The sequence below is a fragment of the Eubalaena glacialis genome, chromosome 13 (genome assembly GCF_028564815.1).
Source record: "Eubalaena glacialis isolate mEubGla1 chromosome 13, mEubGla1.1.hap2.+ XY, whole genome shotgun sequence".
In the NCBI taxonomy this organism is placed as follows: domain Eukaryota; kingdom Metazoa; phylum Chordata; class Mammalia; order Artiodactyla; family Balaenidae; genus Eubalaena; species Eubalaena glacialis.
Window position 1 is genome coordinate 1,239,847 of NC_083728.1, and position 19,468 is coordinate 1,259,314.

At 63.1% G+C, this 19,468-nt stretch overlaps 1 protein-coding gene across 2 annotated transcripts; it reads right to left on the minus strand.

Moving 5' to 3' along the window:
- Positions 1–4,717: 4,717 nt before the first annotated feature.
- On the minus strand, positions 4,718–16,559 carry ARFGAP1 (ADP ribosylation factor GTPase activating protein 1). Of its 2 annotated transcripts, none has more exons than XM_061208553.1 (13): positions 16,419–16,559; positions 13,594–13,657; positions 13,283–13,392; positions 12,927–13,098; positions 12,385–12,485; positions 11,535–11,621; positions 10,950–11,046; positions 10,092–10,148; positions 8,943–8,975; positions 7,466–7,522; positions 6,909–6,968; positions 6,277–6,347; positions 4,718–5,314 (listed from the first exon to the last, which is right to left on the minus strand). In XM_061208553.1, the coding sequence occupies exons 2-13, from the start codon at positions 13,651–13,653 to the stop codon at positions 4,966–4,968; spliced, it is 1,254 nt and encodes a 417-aa protein (XP_061064536.1). In that variant the 5' UTR covers positions 13,654–13,657; positions 16,419–16,559; the 3' UTR covers positions 4,718–4,965. The 2 variants fall into 2 exon arrangements, with proteins under 2 accessions (XP_061064536.1, XP_061064535.1); XM_061208552.1 differs by having other exon boundaries at positions 6,277–6,353.
- Between the last annotated feature and the right edge of the window lie 2,909 nt (positions 16,560–19,468).

Here is a 19,468-nt window from a genome sequence, read left to right on the forward strand (position 1 = left end):
GGGCCTGGCCGCTGCTCTGGTCACTCGTCATTAGACCAGCCTCGGGTGGCCACTGTCAGGGCCAAGGGGTCTGGGGAGGAAACCAAGGCCAGGTGGGGGGCGGCCCTGCCCACAGCCCTAAGCGGCATCAGAGCTGGGACTGGGACCCCTGCTGGAGCGGGACCCCAGCTGTGCCGCTCCCCCTGCTGGCCCCAGGAGGGGCGTGTCCTGGCTGAGGACCGGCCACCCAGGACAACCAGCCCCCTGGCTCCAGAGCTGGCCTCTCAGTGAGGTGGGGGGAGCCCCAAAGGTGGGGTTGGGTCCTGGGCGGCTGCCTCTGGGCCTCTGCTGACAGAGCAGAGGGGAACGCAGTGCAGAATCTCAGGCCTCCGGCCACCCCCAGCCCAGACACACCCAGGGCAGTGGAGCTCAAGGGGGTCCTCGGGGCTGCAGATGGGCTAGAGGACGATGCACAGGTTATCCGGGCACCCCAGGTCCCAAGCCAGGCCCCTCCCCTCCCCACAGAATTCAAGGCTGTGAACAGGACTTCTCCGCCGCACCTGCCCTCCTCCCCCCGTGACCCTGGGGGGCCAGACCCCCTCCCCAGCCCAACACTGTGCATCCAGTCCTGCTGCGCCCGCCCCCGCAAGGAGCTCAGCTCCCCACCCCCGATCTCTCTGGAAGGGCAAAGTCATCCTCAGATCACAGACCTGGGTGCATCCCCTGGTGGCCCCTCCCTGTCCACCTGGCCCTGAGGGGAGTCACCAACCTGCTCCCGTCCCAGCGCAGCGTCCCTCCGTCCCGCGCGCTGCCATCTACCCTGGTCCTGCTGCATCCACGGGGAGGCTGTGGCTTATGAGGCCCCTTTCCTCCGACGTCACTGCCCCGGCCCGCCCCCCTCCCCTGGCCCCCCTTCTCAGCTCTCCACTCTTCCCATCTGCTGCCCAGGACATCTCTCCAAGCGTGGGGGACACAGGTCCCAGTGTAAAGGACCCCATCGCACCACAGGGTGGGATCCAAGGCACCAAGGGGCCAAACACCTTTATCCCTCACTCCACATGGTCTGTTCCAAAGAGGCCCACGAGGCAGGCACCTGAGGGACCAAGGTCACCACGTGTGGTCCTGCGTGCCAAGCTGTGGGTGATGGGCATGGGGATCTCTGGCAGCCTGGAGCAGCACCCGGACCCCAGGGTCACGCCAGCCTCACAACCTCCCCACTTGTCCAGCATTGCGCCCCAAGACCCGTGACCCCAAACCCAAGCCACTCATGGGTCCCTCTCCAGTGCCCCGCCCCCCAAGCCTCCTCCACACCTGCCCCTTCTCTACAACCCTCCGCAGTCGCGAGGGCCAGTCTAGCACAGCCCCTTCCCCAGCCCTCCCCACCCAGCCCGAAGGCCCCACCCCAACCAACTAGGTTCCCCACAAGCTGGGCCCCATAACCAGGGCTTGCGGGGTGGGGGGTGGGGCGCCCAGCCTGGGCCCCAAGCACCCAACCCCTACTGGACCCTGGGACTCACCCCCCAGAACCACCCTACCCCTACCTGGACCGGACCGGCCCCCTCCCCCCAGCTGCCCTGAGGCTGCCAGGGCGGCTCTAGCCCCCCGTTCTGGGCTCAGCTTCTGGAGGCAGAGGTGCTCTGGGGGAGGTGGGCGCAGCACAGGCCCCTCGGGCTGCGGGCTGGCAGAGGCCAGTCGACATTCGCTGGAGACTGGGAGAGGCCAAAGGTCGGGGGCTGGATGCTGCTGGAGGGGTGGGGCCCTTCCCAAAGCCCCTGGAGGCTCCCGTCCCCCTCCCGACCCCTAGCCACTGGGCAGGCGCTGCAGGATCCAGCCAGCTCCCTGCCCTGACCCAGGTCGCTCAGAGCCCCTCCTAGCCTCCAGTCCTGCCCTGTGGTTGGTGCTCCTGCAGCTGGGAGGGGCCTGAGGACCCGAGGCGAAGGCAGTTCTGAGACCTGCCGTGGCCTGGGAGCCGGCCGCCCATGCCTGCGGACCCATGGCTGGAGGCCAGACGCTGCAGTGCTGGTGGATGCCCTGCACTGGGTGCTGGTGCTGGGGGGCGCAGGCAGGCCCTGCAGTCCCGAGTGGAGGCCGGCAGAGGGCGCCTGGCCTGGTGGCCTCAGACACACAAACACTGGCACACACGTGTCTGTCCACGTCCACGGCTCACAGGCACTCAGAACATGCGTGTGCACGCTCACGCAGCCCACCAAGGCGCACCTGGCAGGTGCTCCACGCCCCTGAGGCCCGCGGCCTCGCAGCCAACCTAGCAGCGTCAGGGCTCAGCCAGGGCACAAGCTGCCCACGGTCACAGCTCAGAAAGGGCAGGACAGAGCCAGGCTGGCCCCTGCTGGGCAAGTCCTGTCGGCCTTCTGGAAGCTGCACAGCCGTCATGGCCTTCACTCTAGCGTGCAGGTGGGGACCCCGAGCAAAGGCCCCACTTCCCCTGGCCCCAGCAGTGGGGAGGTGGCTCCAGGAGCCCCAGAAGTGGGGAGGTGGCCCCAGGAGCCCCAGCCCTGACCGCTTGGGAAGCCGGCCCTCAGTGCTGAGCAGAGCCTCCTCGGCCCCTTGGGGAGGTGCAGAGGGCAGGACCCCCACCACCCAGAAAGCCCCCCAGACATGCCCAAGAAGCCCTACTCCCCATCTTCCTGCCAGGCCCGGCTCAGGGCGTGGGGTCCCAGGAGAGCTGTCAGCATCTGGCGTGCCGCAGGCCTGGGCCTGCTGGGCACGGCCATCTGGCTGGGAGCGATGGTTGGACTGGGTAGCGCAGGTCACCTGTGAAAGCTCTGGAAAAGGAAGCTAAGCTGGGCAAGGGCTGCCTTTAGGTGTCTGCTGGTCAGTCGTGGTGTCTTGGCCAGGAGGTCTGGGGCAAACAGGTGACAGAGGCTGGCCAGGCCTCAGCTGGTGGACTGGCCTGGCTTCCTGGAGCCAGAGTCTGGGGAGGACAGCACGCAGCGGCCAGGGGGCCGAGGGCAGGTTCACGGCCGACGGGTATGCTGTCCGGAGAAGCAGAGGCCCTGTGTGTTCAGCACGACCAGGGCTCAGCTGAGAACAGGCTCCAGGACCGCCCTACACAGCGCCCTGGCTGCCCGACCTGCCTCCCCACCCAGACCCGACTGCCTTCACCCCGGGGCCCCCCTGCCCAAAGCGCTGCCCTGCGACAGGACAGCACAGAACCACCCAGAAGACACAGCTCCAGCCCGGAGCCTCCAGTCCGCCCCGCGTGGCGGCCACAGGTGCCCTCGGTCAGGCGGTTTCAGGATGACGCAGGCTGGCTGACCACCAGCTGGCAGCCCCAAGTCTACCCAGGGCCAGGGGAGTGTCGGACTGTCCTTACAGAACTGCCTTCCCAGGCAGACACCCAACTGGGGACTTTTCTCCCCCGAACGAGGGTGCCGCGCAGATGCCCCCGTGGGTGGCAAGGGAGCTGGATGCTCAGGCCCTCACTGCCAACCCAGCCGGGAGAAGAGGGCCTGGCACTGTCCTGGGCCCAGCGAATAGACCTGCAGAACAGCAGGGGTGCCTGTCCTTTGCCCACAAGGGGGTCTCGGGCCACCCACCTAGTGTTCTGACGTGATGCCTGAGAGCAGAGCACATCTCAGACCAGTCAGCCTCAGGGCCACGCGCGTCAGCGTGGGGGGCTCCCGGGCAGAGGGCAACTTACTCCAGCTGAACACGGCCTCCGGGGCAGGGCCTCCTGGACCAGAATCGACAGGAACAAAGTGCCCCCGAAGCCTTCAGGGCCAGGGCAGGATCCCGGAGTCCTAATCCCAACAGGCTGGGGTTCCAGTGCGGAAACAGAAGTGTCAGGACAGACCGCACCCCATTGTCCGGCCCGGCGCTGACCTGAGGGCCGCCTGCAGTGCAGCCCACCAGCCCTGGTGAAGACCCACACCTCACACCTGGCTGGCCCTCCTGAGTGCCTCTGCTCTGGGACACTTGGTCCCGGGCTGGCAGACCACGTTTGACCCTGGCTCTTGGGCTGACCTGGGTCTTCTCATCACCCTAAGCCTGATCTCTGACCTCAGATCCGAGCGTGGCAGACTGCTGGCTCAGTGACTGAGACCTTCAGGGTCAGCCAAAGGCACAGGTGCTGGCCACTGGGTGTCCTGTCCCCCGTGGCTGTCTTCCTTGGGGAGAATTGTGGGTGGCAGGGCTGCCACTCCCCACTCAGGGACGTGCTGCAGACCTGCCACACGAGCCACTGCAATCTGGCTGTCCACACGGGGAGGGCCCGTCCCGCGGGGCAGGGAGCAGGGACGTCGCACACAAATCATACAGGAGGCCTGGGGAAGCCCGGCTGACCGGCCTGAGGGCCGGCAGAAACAAGTGCGGGGACAGAGGACCAAGCACGGCGTCATGTCACGTGGTCGTCAGCGCCGGACCATAAGAACGGGGTGGCCGGCACACAGCCGTCAAAGTCAAGTGAGCTCGGGCAACAGTGAGATCCAAACCACAGTGCAAGGAGGCTGGAGGAGGGGCCGCGAGGAAGGCCAGGGTGCCAGGGCATCACTGCACGACCCCCCGAGCTGATGACGGGCTCTAGGGTGACGGCAAGGCCAGGCAGGCGGTGCTTGGGTCGGGCGGACGCAGGCCAGCACTGGTGCAGAGACGGACTGGGGAGCGGAGGGCAGGGGGCAGGTGGCGGCTCTCAAACGCCAGGCAATTTCTTCCAAAGGAAGAAAGAACGAGAGCGACCGGGAAGTCAAAGTTGCTTCAAGGAGACAGACCTCAGTCACAGTCACTGGGCAGCCGCGTGCGCCGCTGGGGAGGGCGTTTATTACCGAGCGCACTGGGGGAAGGGGCTGGGTGTGGCCGGCCCCCGCAGCAGCAGGGAGCCCTTCCTGCGACAGCGCCGGGCCCGGGGCCCCGGAGAGCGGGGACAGGGAGGCACACACCCCTGGGGTCCTGGCCGAGGCTGTCTTCCCGCGCAGCTGGTGCTTCTTGGGTGGAAAGGAAGGAGCGAGGAGGCGGCGTGGCCGCTGTGCCCTACCAGTCCTGGTTGTCCCAGCCGTCGTCCATGGCGGCCGGCGGTGCCGCCTCCTTGACGGCCCTGGCCCTGGCTCTGGCCTCCGCCCCGCGCCCCCAGGCCTCCCCACCACCAATGTCGTCGCCGTCCCTGTTGCTGGACGCAGATGCGGGGCCCGAGCCCCACGCGTCCCAGCCGTCCGAGCTCGTCTTGTCGGCTGAGGGGTCCGCACACGCCCAGCTGTTGCCGCTCGGGGACCTGTGGGCCCTCGCAGGGTCGGTGCTCCCGAAGGTCTCCCAGAAGTTCCGGTCGGTGGTGCTGTGGGAGCTGTCCCCGCCGCTGTTCTGACAGCTCCGGCCCTCCGGGGCTCTGTGACAGAGAGCAGTCTCTGAGCGGCTCCCAGAACCAGAAGGTCCAGAAGGTCGCCGTCGTGGCCCTGAGCCACCGGGTCTTCCCCAGGCTCCTCCCCAGAGAACGGGGGTCAAGGCCAAGTCCAAGCCCCCAGCCAGAGCCCCATCCCCAACCAGGGCGCTCAGCCAGTGCCACTCAGGGTCCCAGAGCCGCTGTTCTCGCTCTAGGGCAGAGGAAACCCAGCCTCAGGGCGGCTCCGCCATGGAGCTGAGGCTGTGGAACCCGCGGGAGGGACTCAGGCCTCCTGCCACCAGAGCCCCCTCTCCGCCAGTCCCACCCAAACGCAGGATGTTTTGAAGGAAAATGTAAAGCGCTGGTTTCCTGCAACGATGAAGGGGAAAAAAACCCCAGACCCTTCTCTGCTCCGTGGAGTCCCTCACCCAAACCGCAGTCGCACCACTGAGCACAGCAGACAGCACGCAGTGGGGGAAGCGCTGAGGCATCCCGCCCGTGAGCGCGGGAAACGCGCCCAGCCTCGGGCAGACGGACAGCACGCGCCACGGCCGGAGACCATCCATCCCCCCACCAGATCCCCAGGGTCCCACCTGGGGTCAGAGAAGGAGAAGGCTGAACAGTTTGGGCTCGCAGCAGAAAGGCCCGGGCGGCAGCCCTGAGTGCTCCGGAGTCCTGGGAGGTGGGTCAGAGCCCAGCCGCACCCCCTCTCCCTCAGCCTGTCCCACAGAGGCGAGGCTGAGACTCTCTCCCTCCCCAGCCCTTGATGGTGGCAGCTCCCACGAGGTCGAAGGCAGGGCTTCAGGTCAAGAGGTCAGGGGGCCGACGTGCCTCTCTGCACCCCCAGCGCTCCAGGGGTTTCTGCACTGTGACCCCTGAGCCCCTGGGGGAGACACACCTGCCTCCCAGAGACCCCAGGGGAGAACGCCACGGAAGGGGGCCCACTTCAGGAAGGGGGGCCGGTATACCTGTCCAACGGGTCCTCCGCTCTCCCAGAAAAAAAGGTGGTGACGTCCCTCCATCCCCTGCTACCAACTCCCTGGACCTGCAAGGAGACGTAGGCGCTCAGCCTGGGCTCTGACGCCAAGTGCAGAGTTGAGAGACCTGGGTGAAGCTTAGGAACACAGTGACACCCCGGGCTCGGGCCGGTTCGCCCCAGGCAGGCTCTGCCGGGGACGGCGGGATGCCCGCTGTGTGGACGCAGAGGCTGTGGCCCCAGGAGCTCAGCGGAGAAGCGCCTGGGTGGGAAGCAGGACAAACGCCAACCCACCCCTCCGCCCCGCCCCCAGCGACGCTAAGGCAGAGAAGGCGGCCGCCCCCAGCACACTCACCAGGGGAGGTCGGCAGCAGCAAGACAAGGGCAGAAAGAAAAGAAGCAACAGGTTAGTGGCTGTGACGGGCTCCCGTCAAGCTGTTTCCATATTCCTCAGGCTGTCGGCACCGGAGCGTCTACCTGACCCTCCTCACATCCTACAGGCCCCTCAGGCCAAGAAGCCATACGGGGCATGAAGCGCCCGGCCCTTCCTGCTCACGGTTCCGGGCTCCTTGGAATATGGAGACGCTTTCAGCCGAGCCCGCCTGTCAGGCGGGGCTTCCCTACCTTGGTCGCCAACTCAGAGAACCCACTGGACACATCATCAAAAATCTTTCCCTCCTTCACCTGGTGGATCGAAACAGCATCGTCATAGCCGAGGCAGATGCCCCGCTGCCCGTTACGGACAAAGGACAACGCCCCCCGACACCTGTCAGGGGACCTGCCTCCGCGCCGCATCACCCCCTCCCCAGAGGCGAAGGGGAGGAGCAAGCCGACCACACTGCAGCCCGGGCCGGTCTTGCTTGGACCCTCCCCCGGTGGTCTCCCGAGCACAGGCTGGCACTGGCCGCAACCTGCACGCCCCCCACCCCCGGGAGCTTCCCTCGCCGCCCTGGCCTCCTCCGGGGTGAGGGGCCGGGCACACACCCAGCCCCGCGGGAGCAGAGTACAAGGCCAGGCCTTGCTGGGCTGCGGGACGAGAGCCACAGGCGCAGCGCACGCGTGAGGCCACGGGGCGTGAGCACGGGAGCCTGAAGCCCGAACAGAGCCTCCCAGCACCACCTGCCCCCCGAATGAGGCCCACGGGAGCCGCACGCAGCCGAGTACCGGCGTCCCCGCGTTACCTTCTCCTGGGCAGGTTTGAGGACACTCTCGTTCAGACTGTGGCCCAACTCTGATGCCTGTTGGAAGGAAAGGCGCGATGAGAAAAAGCCGCGTACGCGGCAGCACGTTCACCCCAGGACTGTGAGCTCTGCAGACAGCGAGCAGCCCGCCAGCACCCGATGCGCCACGCTGTCGCAGACGCGGGAGACCGCCGCCCCGGCCTACGCGCCCTGGGAAGGGACTCGGGACAGCAGCAAGCTCTTGGAAGTCCACCCCATCCGGTGGCCACCATCAGGCTCTCCCCATCGGAGCCCACAGGATCCATCCCAGGAGAACAGCCCCTGGCATCCCCCCGACACAGACGGGTGGATCCCAAGCCCCACCTGCCCTCCAGGGGCCCTGCGGGAGTTCGGACAGAAGGGGATGGAGCCGGGGAGCGAGCCCAGGCCAGCAGCTCAGGTGGGGGGCAGGCAGGACAGAGGGGAGGCAACCACGGAGCGGGGCCCTCGCCCCTGGCACAGGACTCCCCAGCACCCCTGCAGCAGCAGCCTCGGGTTCTGGATCCCGCGCCTCCTGCCTGTGACGTGGACGCCCGAGCACCGTGGACGGGCCACGCGGGAGCCCGTCGGGCTGGGGAGCAGCTCTGAGCGTGAGGACAGGGAGCCGACATGCAGGCCACAGCGCCGACAACCCAGAGCAGGGCACGCGCCGGACACACACGCGGGGCGAGGCATGCACGAGCACGGACGCGGCCTTACCAGCTCTGGCTGCTGCTTGGAACCCCAGAACTTTACCCAGACAGCATGGGGAGACGGGGGGTGGGGGTGGGAGAGAGAGCGAGGCGGTGGGAGCGGTGTTCGGCAACAACCAGGACAGGGTCCCGTGGGCGCCGCACGCTCACTAGACCCGGCACCTCCCGCCTGGGATCTTTCCAGCACGGTAGGAGCAAGTGGTTAGGGAGTTGAGATGGGGGCTCAGAGGGATCAGCCCTCGGGGCGTGAGGGGGCCTGCGTGGCCCCAGGGGCTCCTTGGACGGCCTGGCACCACGCCGGGACCGCCGGGGCTGCCAGCCAAGGTGTGAGAAAAAGACGAACACCAGGGCGCAAGATGCCGCCCGCGAGAAGGGAGGGCGCTAACCAGGGACAGAGGCATGTTGTTGCCACAGGATGCAGACCCCGGTCCCCTGGGGGGCGCTGGGCCTCCCGTGTGCGGTTGCCCAGACATGGCACAGAGCCTCCTTCCCCACGAGGCCAAGGGCACAGGAGCCTATGGCTGCCCGGCTACCGGGGACGGGGCAGGATCTAAGCCTCCTCCACCTGCTAACCCGCAGGCGCCCAAAGTGACACATGGACACGTGAGCCTGGGAGGCAAACGCACGCACGGGCCTGTCAGCGCCTGAGTTGCCCAAGGAAGCGCCCTTCCCCTGAGCGCGGGGCACGAAGCAGGCGACCAGCCTAGAAACCTTGAGAGCACGAATGCAGAGGCTTCCTTTGTTACCTTTTGACTTGCCTGGGATCCAAACTTTGTCGCCTGAAAGTAAACACAGAAAGAGGGCTTTCTGGTCAGCCGCCTGACGCTGGCCACCAGGGCTGCACGTCCTTGGGGCCCAGACACCCGTGCTGGTCTCCTGACGGCCGCGAGGCACTGGTGCTCACCCCACAGCAGCTCTAAGGGGCCCCGCAAAGCTGCCCACCACACCCGCTTCCCCTGGAGGGAGGCCGTCAGGGGAGGGGCACCCACGATGAGGGAGCAGAGCTGACACCGACCTCCCTGCTCTGGAATGCAGGGCGTACAGGCCACCCACGGGCCCACAGGTGGGGCAGGTCCCTCTCCAGCGAGCTCTCCCCCTCGCTGCCAGGCGCAGTCTGGTCACACCTCTCACCTCTGCCCAGCACCCCAGCCGCTCTCATAATAAGTAAAGAGGGAAAGGACTGGATCCCCACCGCAGCCCTGCAAAGCCCCGGAGAGAATTAGCAGAGGCCACGTGGCAAAGCGCTGGTGCCCCAACGCCAGGCTCCTCCCCGGGCTCTGGCCCTCAGAAACTCCTGTCCTGGCCTCTCCGGGCCTGCGTGCTCTGGGTCAGCCTGCCAGGTAGCCTCTCGTCCCTGCTCTGGGCTTTCCTGTCACCATCATGGCACGGTCTCCCCGCCAGGCCCGAATCCTCGCACACACCTCTGGCCTGTCCCTTCCTGCCTGGCTCCCACCCGGTCGCTGCCAGGAGCCGAGCACATGCCCACGATCCATCCGCCTGTCCTGACAGAACCCCCAAATCCTGCCTCGTCTCGAGCCCAGGAGCAGGTGGGGGCAAGAGGAAACTCGGGTGGTCTATACACTGGAGACCCAGCAGCAGAAACCCGAGGCTTTGCTTGGGCCAGGGGAAGGGGGAGGCAGGGAAACCTGGGACACCCTGACTCCCCGCCGGCACCCCCCTTCTGGAGCCAGCCCAGCCCCTGCAGGCAGCTCCGCTCTGGCCGGTACACCACCAGCTGTCACAGCAAAGAACGTCCGTGGGGCCTGGAGGATTCGCCAGCCGCTCACCGAAACGCCCTCAGGGCAGATGGACATGTGGCCTGAGCCCCGTCAGGACCCCATGGTCTCCCAGAGCCACCTGGCCTGCGCGGCCGCATGACGGGACAGGCTACTTACACCCTCCTTAGCTGCTGAGGCAAACCTGCTTGCTCCAGTGGCGAAACTGCTCCAGCCCTGAAAGGAAGTGACACAGAAGCCACATGGTGGCTCCACACGTGGCCACCAATGGGGGTGCTCCTCAGACACGCGCTGGCCGCCTCGCACCCACGTTCTGTGGGAAGGACGCAGCCGGGGCCCCGGAAGCAGCTCCTGGCCCGGCTCCCTAGAGACACGCCTTCCCCCGAAGCGCCCCGCCGCCCATCCAGACAGACCACGGGGCGCTGGGGCCACTGAAAGCTGTCCTCCTTCCTCTAAGTCCAAGGTTGTTTCCCCTAAGCCTCCAAGATAGATGAAAGCAATTTGGAAATAGAAATTCTTCATTTAAATCCCAACTCAGCCTGTTCCACCTGAAGGAGACGCGGAGGGACCCTCGCGAGGAACTGAGAAGACAAGTGCGTGCGGCCTCTTCCCCGTGGCGGGGCGGGGTGACACGGAGACACAAACACTACAGCCTGGGAGGCGCTTCTGGAGAGCAGGCTCCCGCTCGGCGGGCCAGGCCGACAGCCCTTTCTTCCCTGGGGCAGCCCCGGCCCAGAACCCACGTGCTTGGCAGGCTCCACCAGGAGCGGGCGGCCAGGCGGGCTCCGCTCAGAGGAAACGAGACTCGCTAAATCTGAGGGACGTGTTTTGTAGCCAAAGTAAACAAACGACAAAACATGCGTGGGATTAAACACCGTAAGCGGCGCTTTAAGAAAAGGACGTCAGTGAAGGAAAGGGAGGGGGGCCTCTGTGAGACGGGCCAGCGCACGATCCCAGGACAGCCAGGCTCCGGGAGGCCCCTGGGGAGCGGGGGACGGGCAGGACGGGCGTCCTCACCGAGTACAGGGACGACATGGCGCTGTTGAGGAAGTCGTCTTCCCTCTTCGGAGGCGGTACCGTGTTCCCAAACCCCACGTAGCGGTTCTCCTGGGCCCTGGCGGGGACACAAGCAACAGCCCTGCTGCTCCCGACAGCTGGGGGTGCGGAGGTGCCCAGACCTGGGACGGGCACCCCGGAGGACATGCGGCTCCCACACCCCAGTGTGGGGTCAGGCTCTCCTCTGTTCGTGGGATGAGGCCCTCCTGCTGCACCTGCCAGAAGACCTGGCGAGACCCAAAGCGACAGCCGGTCACTGCAGGGAGTGGGACAGGCTCGACCACAGGTCAGGCAGGTTCCAGGAAGGAAACACGTCCTTTCTGCTCCCAAGCATTCTTAGCAGTGACTTTCTCTAAGTGGTTTTCTCTCCACTCAAGCCCCCCACCCGAACCTGGGCTGCCAGACAACACCCCAGGAGGCCTGCCGACTCTGCACCCCCTGCAGATGCGGACAGCAGCCTCCCCCGACCCTCGCAGGGGCCAAACCCCCGGGGGCCAGGTCTGCCTGGGCCTCCCCCAGCTTCCCCGAGCCCTCCGGGGGCCTTACCCTTGATAGGAGCCAAGGTCATCATTCAGCCAGTCTTCAAAAGCTTTGTCCGCGCAGGTGGTGGAGTTCCGCAGCTGGCCAGAGGCTCTGCAATGGAGGGTCAGGAGTCAGAGAGGCCGACAGGGGGTGGGCACACGCCCACAGGACCACGGGGGTCTCTGGGAGGTGCCGTCACGCCCACCTGCTCACACCTGGCTCCTCCAAAGCTTGGAGCAGAGTGGCTCAGGCTTAGGCTCAGCGGCTGAAGCCGGCAAGAGGCAGGGGGAGGCGCTGCAGCCTGGTGGGGAGGGGGGGCCACAGCAGCTGCACGCCTGCCCATGCCTGCAGGGAGGCCGCAGGGGTCGAGGCCAAAGCAAGCGCTCGGCAGGAGTCTGGAGCCCTTCCGACTGGAATCTCACCACACAAGGGGGAGGAGGAGGGGAGGGCCGCTGGGCACCCCTGGTGCCAACAGGGAGCTCTCTCTGAGACCGGTCACCCCGGAACACCAGCCCCCAACCCACAAGAGGACACAGGATGCCCGCCAGGGGGATGGGTCACCCTGGGGACGTGGGCAGCCCTCAGGCAGGACAGGAGACATACACAGCACTGGGTCCTACAGAGATGCCGTGTGCTGTGGGCACAGATCTGAGGAACGGGGAATGGTGCTTCTACTTCAGACGTACCTTTACTGGTTGAATTTCTACTAAAAGTTTGAATTGTAACTTAAAAAGTTGTTTTTCCCACTGACTTTCAGAAACGGCTCACAACCGGAGCTGTTACCACAACAGCACAGGGACCCTGAGCCACAGTTAAGGTCAGAGCCGGGCAAACCCAGCCCAGAGCCTGGCCCGCAGGCCAGACGAGTAGCTACCGGTGGGCAGAGGACGGCAGCGTCTTGGGCTGAGGTGGGGTCCAGTTCTGGGCGGGCGATGACTCCAGAGACCATTCTCTGCCTTCGGCCAGAGTGGCCACCTGCAGAGGGAGCCAGGGTGTCAGGCAGCGTGGATGCCGCCTGCCCCACACACAGCCCCTCGGGCTCAGCTGCCACGGGCCGGGGCTCTGCAGGTGCCGACACCGAGACTGGCTCTCACGATGGGCACAGTGAGCAAGCTCTTGGTCGGTGTGGTGCCCGGGCCCCCTCTGAACCCCCCGAATGGATGCAGCGCTCCCCAGAGGCTGCAAGGAGGGCCCATCCCTCAGCCCTCCTAACCACAGGCCACCTGCTTCCCCTTGGGTGGGGCGAGCTGGGGCCACGCGTCCTGTCTATGTGTGGACCGCACATGGCCTCCGTGTCGTGTCGGAACCCACAGGAGAGCTCAGCTCCTGGACCCACTACAGCAGCCGATGTTCCGCGCTTACTGAACACCTGAGCCCACAAAGCAGCCTGCACACGGCCGGGCGGCCCGTCCTCACCTTGTCCCTGAAGAGGGCGGCGGCCTTGCTGCTGTACTTCTCCTGCAGGGACCAGCAGGGGTCATAGTCCTCTTGACACTCCAGGAACTCCCGGAACTTAGCGTTCCCGCCCGCCTTCATCTTCTCCAGCTCCGCGTCCTTCCACTTGTCCATAGTGACGGAACGGACAAAGCTACACACCAGAGGGCCGACCTCGCCACCAGTACCAGCATCCAAGAGCCCACCCCAAACAGTCTCGAGCTAGACACGTGCACCTCCTGTGCCAGAGCACCGGAGGGGGTAGGAGCTGGCCTGTGAGGTGGCCCGCACCTTCCCGTCACCCGCCAGGTGGCAGGCCAGGAGCAAAGGGCACTGACCTGAGATGCACCCCGAGCCCGCGGTGCTTCCCTGAGCACTCCAGGCAGATCCAGATGCCGTAGGTCACGCTCACCCACTGAGGGTTGAAGGCGCCGCACTCAAAACACACCTGCGAAAAGCGCCCAGGCGACTCACCCGGGGCGGGGCAGGGCCCGGGGACCCCGAAGACCCAATGGGGGGCCCCGAGAGGGGGCAGAGGGAGGCTGGCTGGGAGGCCAACGGTGACAGGGAGGGAGGACTCTGAGGCCGCGAGCAACTCTGAGAGGACCCCGAAACCTAAGCCAAGTGTCAAGGAAAAGCGGACACTTACATTGTTTTCATCTTGCACCCGAACTTCCTTAAGAACTTTCCTGGTTCTCGGGCTGGCCATGGCGCTGTGAAAGAGAAAGACAAACTTTTCAACTTCCAAATAGGTCACTTCACAAGAAGATCAACCTTTGGTGCAAACACACCACAAAGTATGACTTCAAGAAATTCCGTGAAGCTGCTTGGAATCTGCAGGGGAACAGGGCTACTTACTGCAGGAACTTGCTCTCCATGTGCTAAGAAAAGCCGAGATCAGTCTGGACGCTCCCGGGCCAACCACAGCGGGATCATTAGGGGCAATGCATAATTACTGGAGGCCGCTCATCACGTACCATCAAGACCACACGATGTATAAAAACATCGGTCTTCTGGTGAAGTTCACAGCAAGGGGTGGTCTTCACAAAACGTGCTCAGACTGGCTGTTAAATCTCATTTCCCCTTTTCAGGGCAACACACCAGACTTGGGCTGACAGTATCCGAAGACAGGGAGCCCCACATTCTTGGCCCCCGCAGCCCCTCTACCTTCCTACCAGTGCAGGGAGGCTCCCGGCCTGGGGCGAAAGCGGTGGCCCTGACTGACACGGGAAGAGGCTGGCCTCCCTGGGACCATCTGAAGGATGGAGGTGACAGACAGCATGGCCACAGCAGGGCAAGGACAGGGGCCTATGGACCAGCAGACCTGCCACCGCGCCTCAGGGGGACACTGCCGGGGAACAGCAGCCACACAGCCTGGGCTGAAGAGAAAACCCATTTACTTCTTTATAGATCTCCTAGCTTCCACAAAGTTCAAGTTCAACGGGTGGCCCGGTAAGTTTCAGGCGGGGGATGGGGAGGGAGCGTGGTGTCGGCAGTAAAGTAACCCCATGGATGCCCAGCCTGAGTCTCAGGCTGGCCCTTCCCTTGTGACCAGGACCTGCAGGCTGTCCCTCCAGCTCCCCCGGCAGCATGTGTCCTCTCAGGACACACGGGCCGCTTAAGGGCCACCTGGGCTGCTGGTGGTGTCTCCAGCCTCCGACCCTGCACCCCACTGTCTGTGAGGGACTGCTCTGACCAGCTTCCCTGCCGATGCTTTAGCGTGAAAATCCCAGGAGCAGCAGTCACCTTTGGTTACTCCCCAAGGGGACCCTGCCTCTCCCCACACCCAGGCCTCCTGAATCCTGAGCCCCGGGATGCCTAACGCCCACAACGCCCACTTCTGAGCCAGCTGAGGTTAGGAGACAAACGTCTGCTTTCTGTAACTGAGGGAAACAAAGCCAAGGGCTCACCAGAGGCGCCTTTCTGCTCTGTATTTCTCCGTGCTGTGCATGACGGTCTCGAAGGCAAACACCTGAACCCACAATCCTGCCCAGCACCCAGCACCCGGCCCAACCCATCCAGGTGGGACCCTGTCCTCACGCTGAGCTCCAGTCACCCACAGAGCGAAGGCAGAAATGGGTGGCCCCTGGGAGCTCTTTCCAGAGAACTGTGCCTGCCCAGAGGCTCCCGTTCTGGCCAACAGAACCCAGGCAAACAAAAGTCAGAACTGGGGTGAGCCTGCCCTGAATTTCTAACTGCGTAAAAGAAGGCAGAGAGAATGCCTGCAGAACTACTGCAAGGAAAATACGTGAAAAGTAAATGACTTGGCTCGGATTTAAAAGGAACTTTTTTTGGACGTGAGAATCCTTTACTTCTGTGAAATGCTAACTTTAATACATAAAAGACAAATACTTCCTAACTTTCAAAACTATAGTTTGTCTTGAAAAATAATCCAAGAACTCCCGCCTTAATGCTTGAAACCAAACGTAGCTCTCTGCAAGTGAACGTGGCCTCAGTAAACAGCGAACCAAATAACACTTCTCAGTTTACGGAAAAAGCCACTTGACAGACGGCAGAACGCTGTTCTTTAAGTTGGGACTTCCTCAATGCCTGAGATGAAAAGGGATGACTTAGGGACACCGCTTGGGGCTGTTACACAGGCGACGGGCAGAAATCCTGCTCATCTTTCTCAGAGACCACCTGAAGCCCCCGAAGCACCTACGCCGAAGAACAACCGTTTCTCACCTTAAAACACCATTACTTCTGAACTTCTACAGGGTATGGTCCCAGGAAGGGATGCCAAAGCCAACTTAAACGCTAATTATCCCCTGGGCCATTATCACAGCCCCACCTGGCACAGATACAGAGGATGGTGGAGCCCTTAGGCCTGCACTAAATGACACAATTAACTCTCACATGGGTGGTCAGCGATGAAGCTGTTCAACAGGGCAGACGAGAAGCACAGTTCTTCTACCTAAACGCACGGCCGCTGACAGAGAATTCCAAAGTCCCTTCTTGGTTTCCTCTCCCTCCCCCAAGACGATCACCCACGGCCACCAAGGGTGAGGCTGCCATTTCCGATTAGACCGGCCTCTCCAACACCGAGGGGGAGGACCCTTCCCTCTTAGGAGTGGAAGCCCCTTCAGAACTCAGACCCGGCCTGACGGGACCCTGTGTCCAAACCAGCTCCTGGTTCCGAAGGAAGGGACGGGGCAGTGCCGGCTCGCCCCACGGAGGGGGTGTTGGTGGGCAGCGGCCCGTGACAGCCTCAGAGGAAAGAAGGCTGGGGGCCGGGGGCGAGCTGCGGGGGGGTGTGGGTCCAGGCGGGGGCGGCCAGAGGAGGGGGCACGGCCGGGGGCCCGTGGACCAGCCCCGGGGTGGCCGGGGGAGGGCGGGGTGGGCGCTTCCAGGTCCTGCGGACAGCGGCCTCGGGGCGGGTGGGGGTCTGGGCGGAGGCGGCCGCCGGGAGGGGCCGTGGACCAGCCCGAGGGGAGCCGGGGCCTCGGGGCCTCGGGGCCTCTGCCGCGCGCTTACCGGGCAGAGGGCTCGATCCTGCGCGCCGGGTCGGGCCGGGTCAGGCCGGGGTCAGGGCCGGGGTCCTGGCCGGGGTCGGCCGCGCCGCGAACCTCACCGAGGACGAGCGCCGGCCACCCACCCCACCGCCACCCGCTTCCGGCTACGTCGCGCCTCGCAAGGCCTCACGGGAGGCCGGGGACGGGCCGGCGGGGGCGGGCCTTCCTCCCCGCCTGCTTGGCCGGAAGCGCTGCCTCACCCCGTCGCTATGGGGACGCGTCCTCCTCCGGGCTGCTGTGTCAGAGCTGCTCGTCCAGCGGGGACCGCGGTAGCCTGGGGACCGACAGCCGTGCTCACCAGCGGTGCGCCGTCAGGATCAGACGGGAAACTGATGGCCTGCTCAAATTAGAACGATTCATGGGCGTTTACTCACAAGGGGGCTGGTTAGGAGGGTATGCACGGGTTTAGGGCACCGCAGGAATTCTGCGGGAACCCAGGCCTGGAGCAGCAGAGCTGTGACGTCAGCAGACTCCAAGGAAAAGGGGGAAGGAGGGGTTCCCGGCCTCGGGAAGGGCAGTGTCCTCAGGGCCGCTGCCCAAGAGGAGCTGTCATCTTTTGTTGAGAGCATGGCCAGCCCAAGGTGACCTAGTAGAAGAAGCCACAGGAATAAGTACCGGCCTCTCTGGCCTCTCACCCTCGGGTCTTCCGATTTTGCCTCCCACTGGCCGGGCCCACCGGTGCAGTCTGAGGTGGAGAAGGGTAGGGGGTGGGCACGGAGGGCAGCTGGAGACGTTGCAAGCAGGCTGCAAAGCAGTGTGAATAGTAGAATCCCAAATATGGGAAATATGACTGTAGAAAGAAAACTGTCCAGAGTGATGATCTCTGGGGAGTGCAACTGCAAGTGATTTTTGGTTTTGTTTTTACTCTGTGCTCTTATGTGTATTCCACATATTCTTCATTGATCTATGTAACCTTTGGAGTGATCAAGTACGAACATTTTTACTGAGGTATAATTTACATTCAATAATTTACGTTCAATGAGTTTTGAGAAATGCATACTCCACTGTAACCTCCACCATGATCAATTATAAAACATTTCCATCACAGGCAACCACTGTTCTTACTTTTATCCCCATTTCTTAGTTTGCCTGTTCTAGAACGTCATATAAATAGAATCATGCAATAAGTACTCTTTTGAATGGCTTCTTTCACTTAGCATAATGTTTTCAAGGTTCATCCATGTCGTAGCATGTCAGCACTTCATTCCTTTTTATTGCTGAATACTATTCCGTTAAATGAATATAACTCTTCGTTTATCCATTCACATGTTAGACAGTGGAGTCATTTCTGAGTCTTGGGTATTGTGAATAAAGCTGCCCCGAAATTCACGTGGGTATATTTTAACATTTCTTTTGCATAATTACCTAGAAGTTAAGTTGCTGGGTGATCGGGGAGGTGTATGTTGAACTTCATAAGAAATTGTGAAGCAGTCTTCCAAAATGGCTGTACCATCTCACACCCCACCAGCAGTGTGAGAGCGCCAGTGTCTGGCGGGTACGCTGGCTTATCTCATTTGCATTTCCCTCCATTGCTGGTTGAAAGCAGCCCTGGAGGATTATCTTAGCTTCCTGGCCCTTCCAGCCCACCCTGCGCCCAGCTTAGCATGAGAGCACCTCGTGCAGCCAGGGGAAGCCGTCAGGAAGGAGCCAGCAGGGCTTGCAGTGAGAAGCCACTGGCATCACAGAAACAAGAGGACTGAGGTGATGTGCACGGGGCACCCATAGGGTCTACCCAGGGACAATGTGAGACGGTGTAGATTTCGGCACGAGACCCTGGGGCTGGGACTGTGTGGGTTCCACAAGTTCAGAGAGCAAGAGCCACGTGCTGGATTCCTTACGTGGGCTCCCTGGAGGAAGCGGGCTATGAAGGATGTTGAGAGGGAGGAGAGGAAAAGGGAAGGCGGTCCCTGAAAGGGCACAGCGGAAGCCAACATTTGGCGCTGGCTAGTGCAAACACCGAGCAGAGGCTGAACTTTCAGTTTTCTGATCATAAAGCTAAAAGGTCAACCCCTACTCCACCCCTGGCTCTGGAGGCCTGGGGCTACGCTCGTCCCCAGAGCCAAGAGCAGGGAGGTGGCCGTTGCAAGGACAGGGCAAGCCTGCCTCCTCACAGCATCCGTGGTGCCCCTGCCTCTCTCTGCCATCTCAAGGCTGGCTCAGTGACCAAGTAACAGAGGATCAATCTGGGCATTGAAGCGATGAACGGAGCAGAATATGCAGCTGCAAGCTGGAAATATTTTATTACCCCATCTGAAATATTTAGATAATTTGTTTTTCTTCTAGAACTGCCGGCAGTACATTAATTTCCAGTTAGAGTAACGTGATCATCTTTGTGGTTTCCTCCCCAGGGCTGCTGAAGCTCTCGATATGATATGAATAAAACTGAAGGGAATACGAGGGCAGCAATATGAAAACCTCAGCGTAAATGGCTACGCAAGGCTGGGGCTGGCCTGGGCCACACAAGTTCACCTGTGAAGTCACCGTGGGACCCGGGACACATCACTGCTGCCTCCTGGACTCAATTTCCCCATCTGTGAAAGGAGGACCCCAATTCCCCTTCCAGGCCAGGGGCCCACACTTCCTGCCCGCTTGCCAGAAGTCAGGCCCTGGGCTTGATAAGGAAGATCTTGTGTAAACTGCACAGCAGTGCAGCTCTTTCCGATGTGAACCTGTTGTTCAGGTGAAGAAACAGAGGCGCAGAACAGGTAAGCAATTTGCCCCAGGTCGAAAAGGCAGTAAGTGGTGGAGCTGAGCTTGGTACCCAGCCTGTGTAACACCTTCCTCAGAGTGGAAGGAGGGCATGTGGGGTGAGCGTCCACTGGGGGCGCAGTTGTGTCCTCTGATATGACCCAGCACCAGTCTCAGAGGTCAGTTTCATTCCAAACATGTGCGAGTGATGGAGAAATTGGGTTGGGCCGTGAGCACTGGTCAACCGTGACCCTGTCAGGGTCTCACAGCCGGGTCCCGGGGGTCCAGCCAGCTGCCATCAGGCGTGGCAGAGCCTAAAGAAAC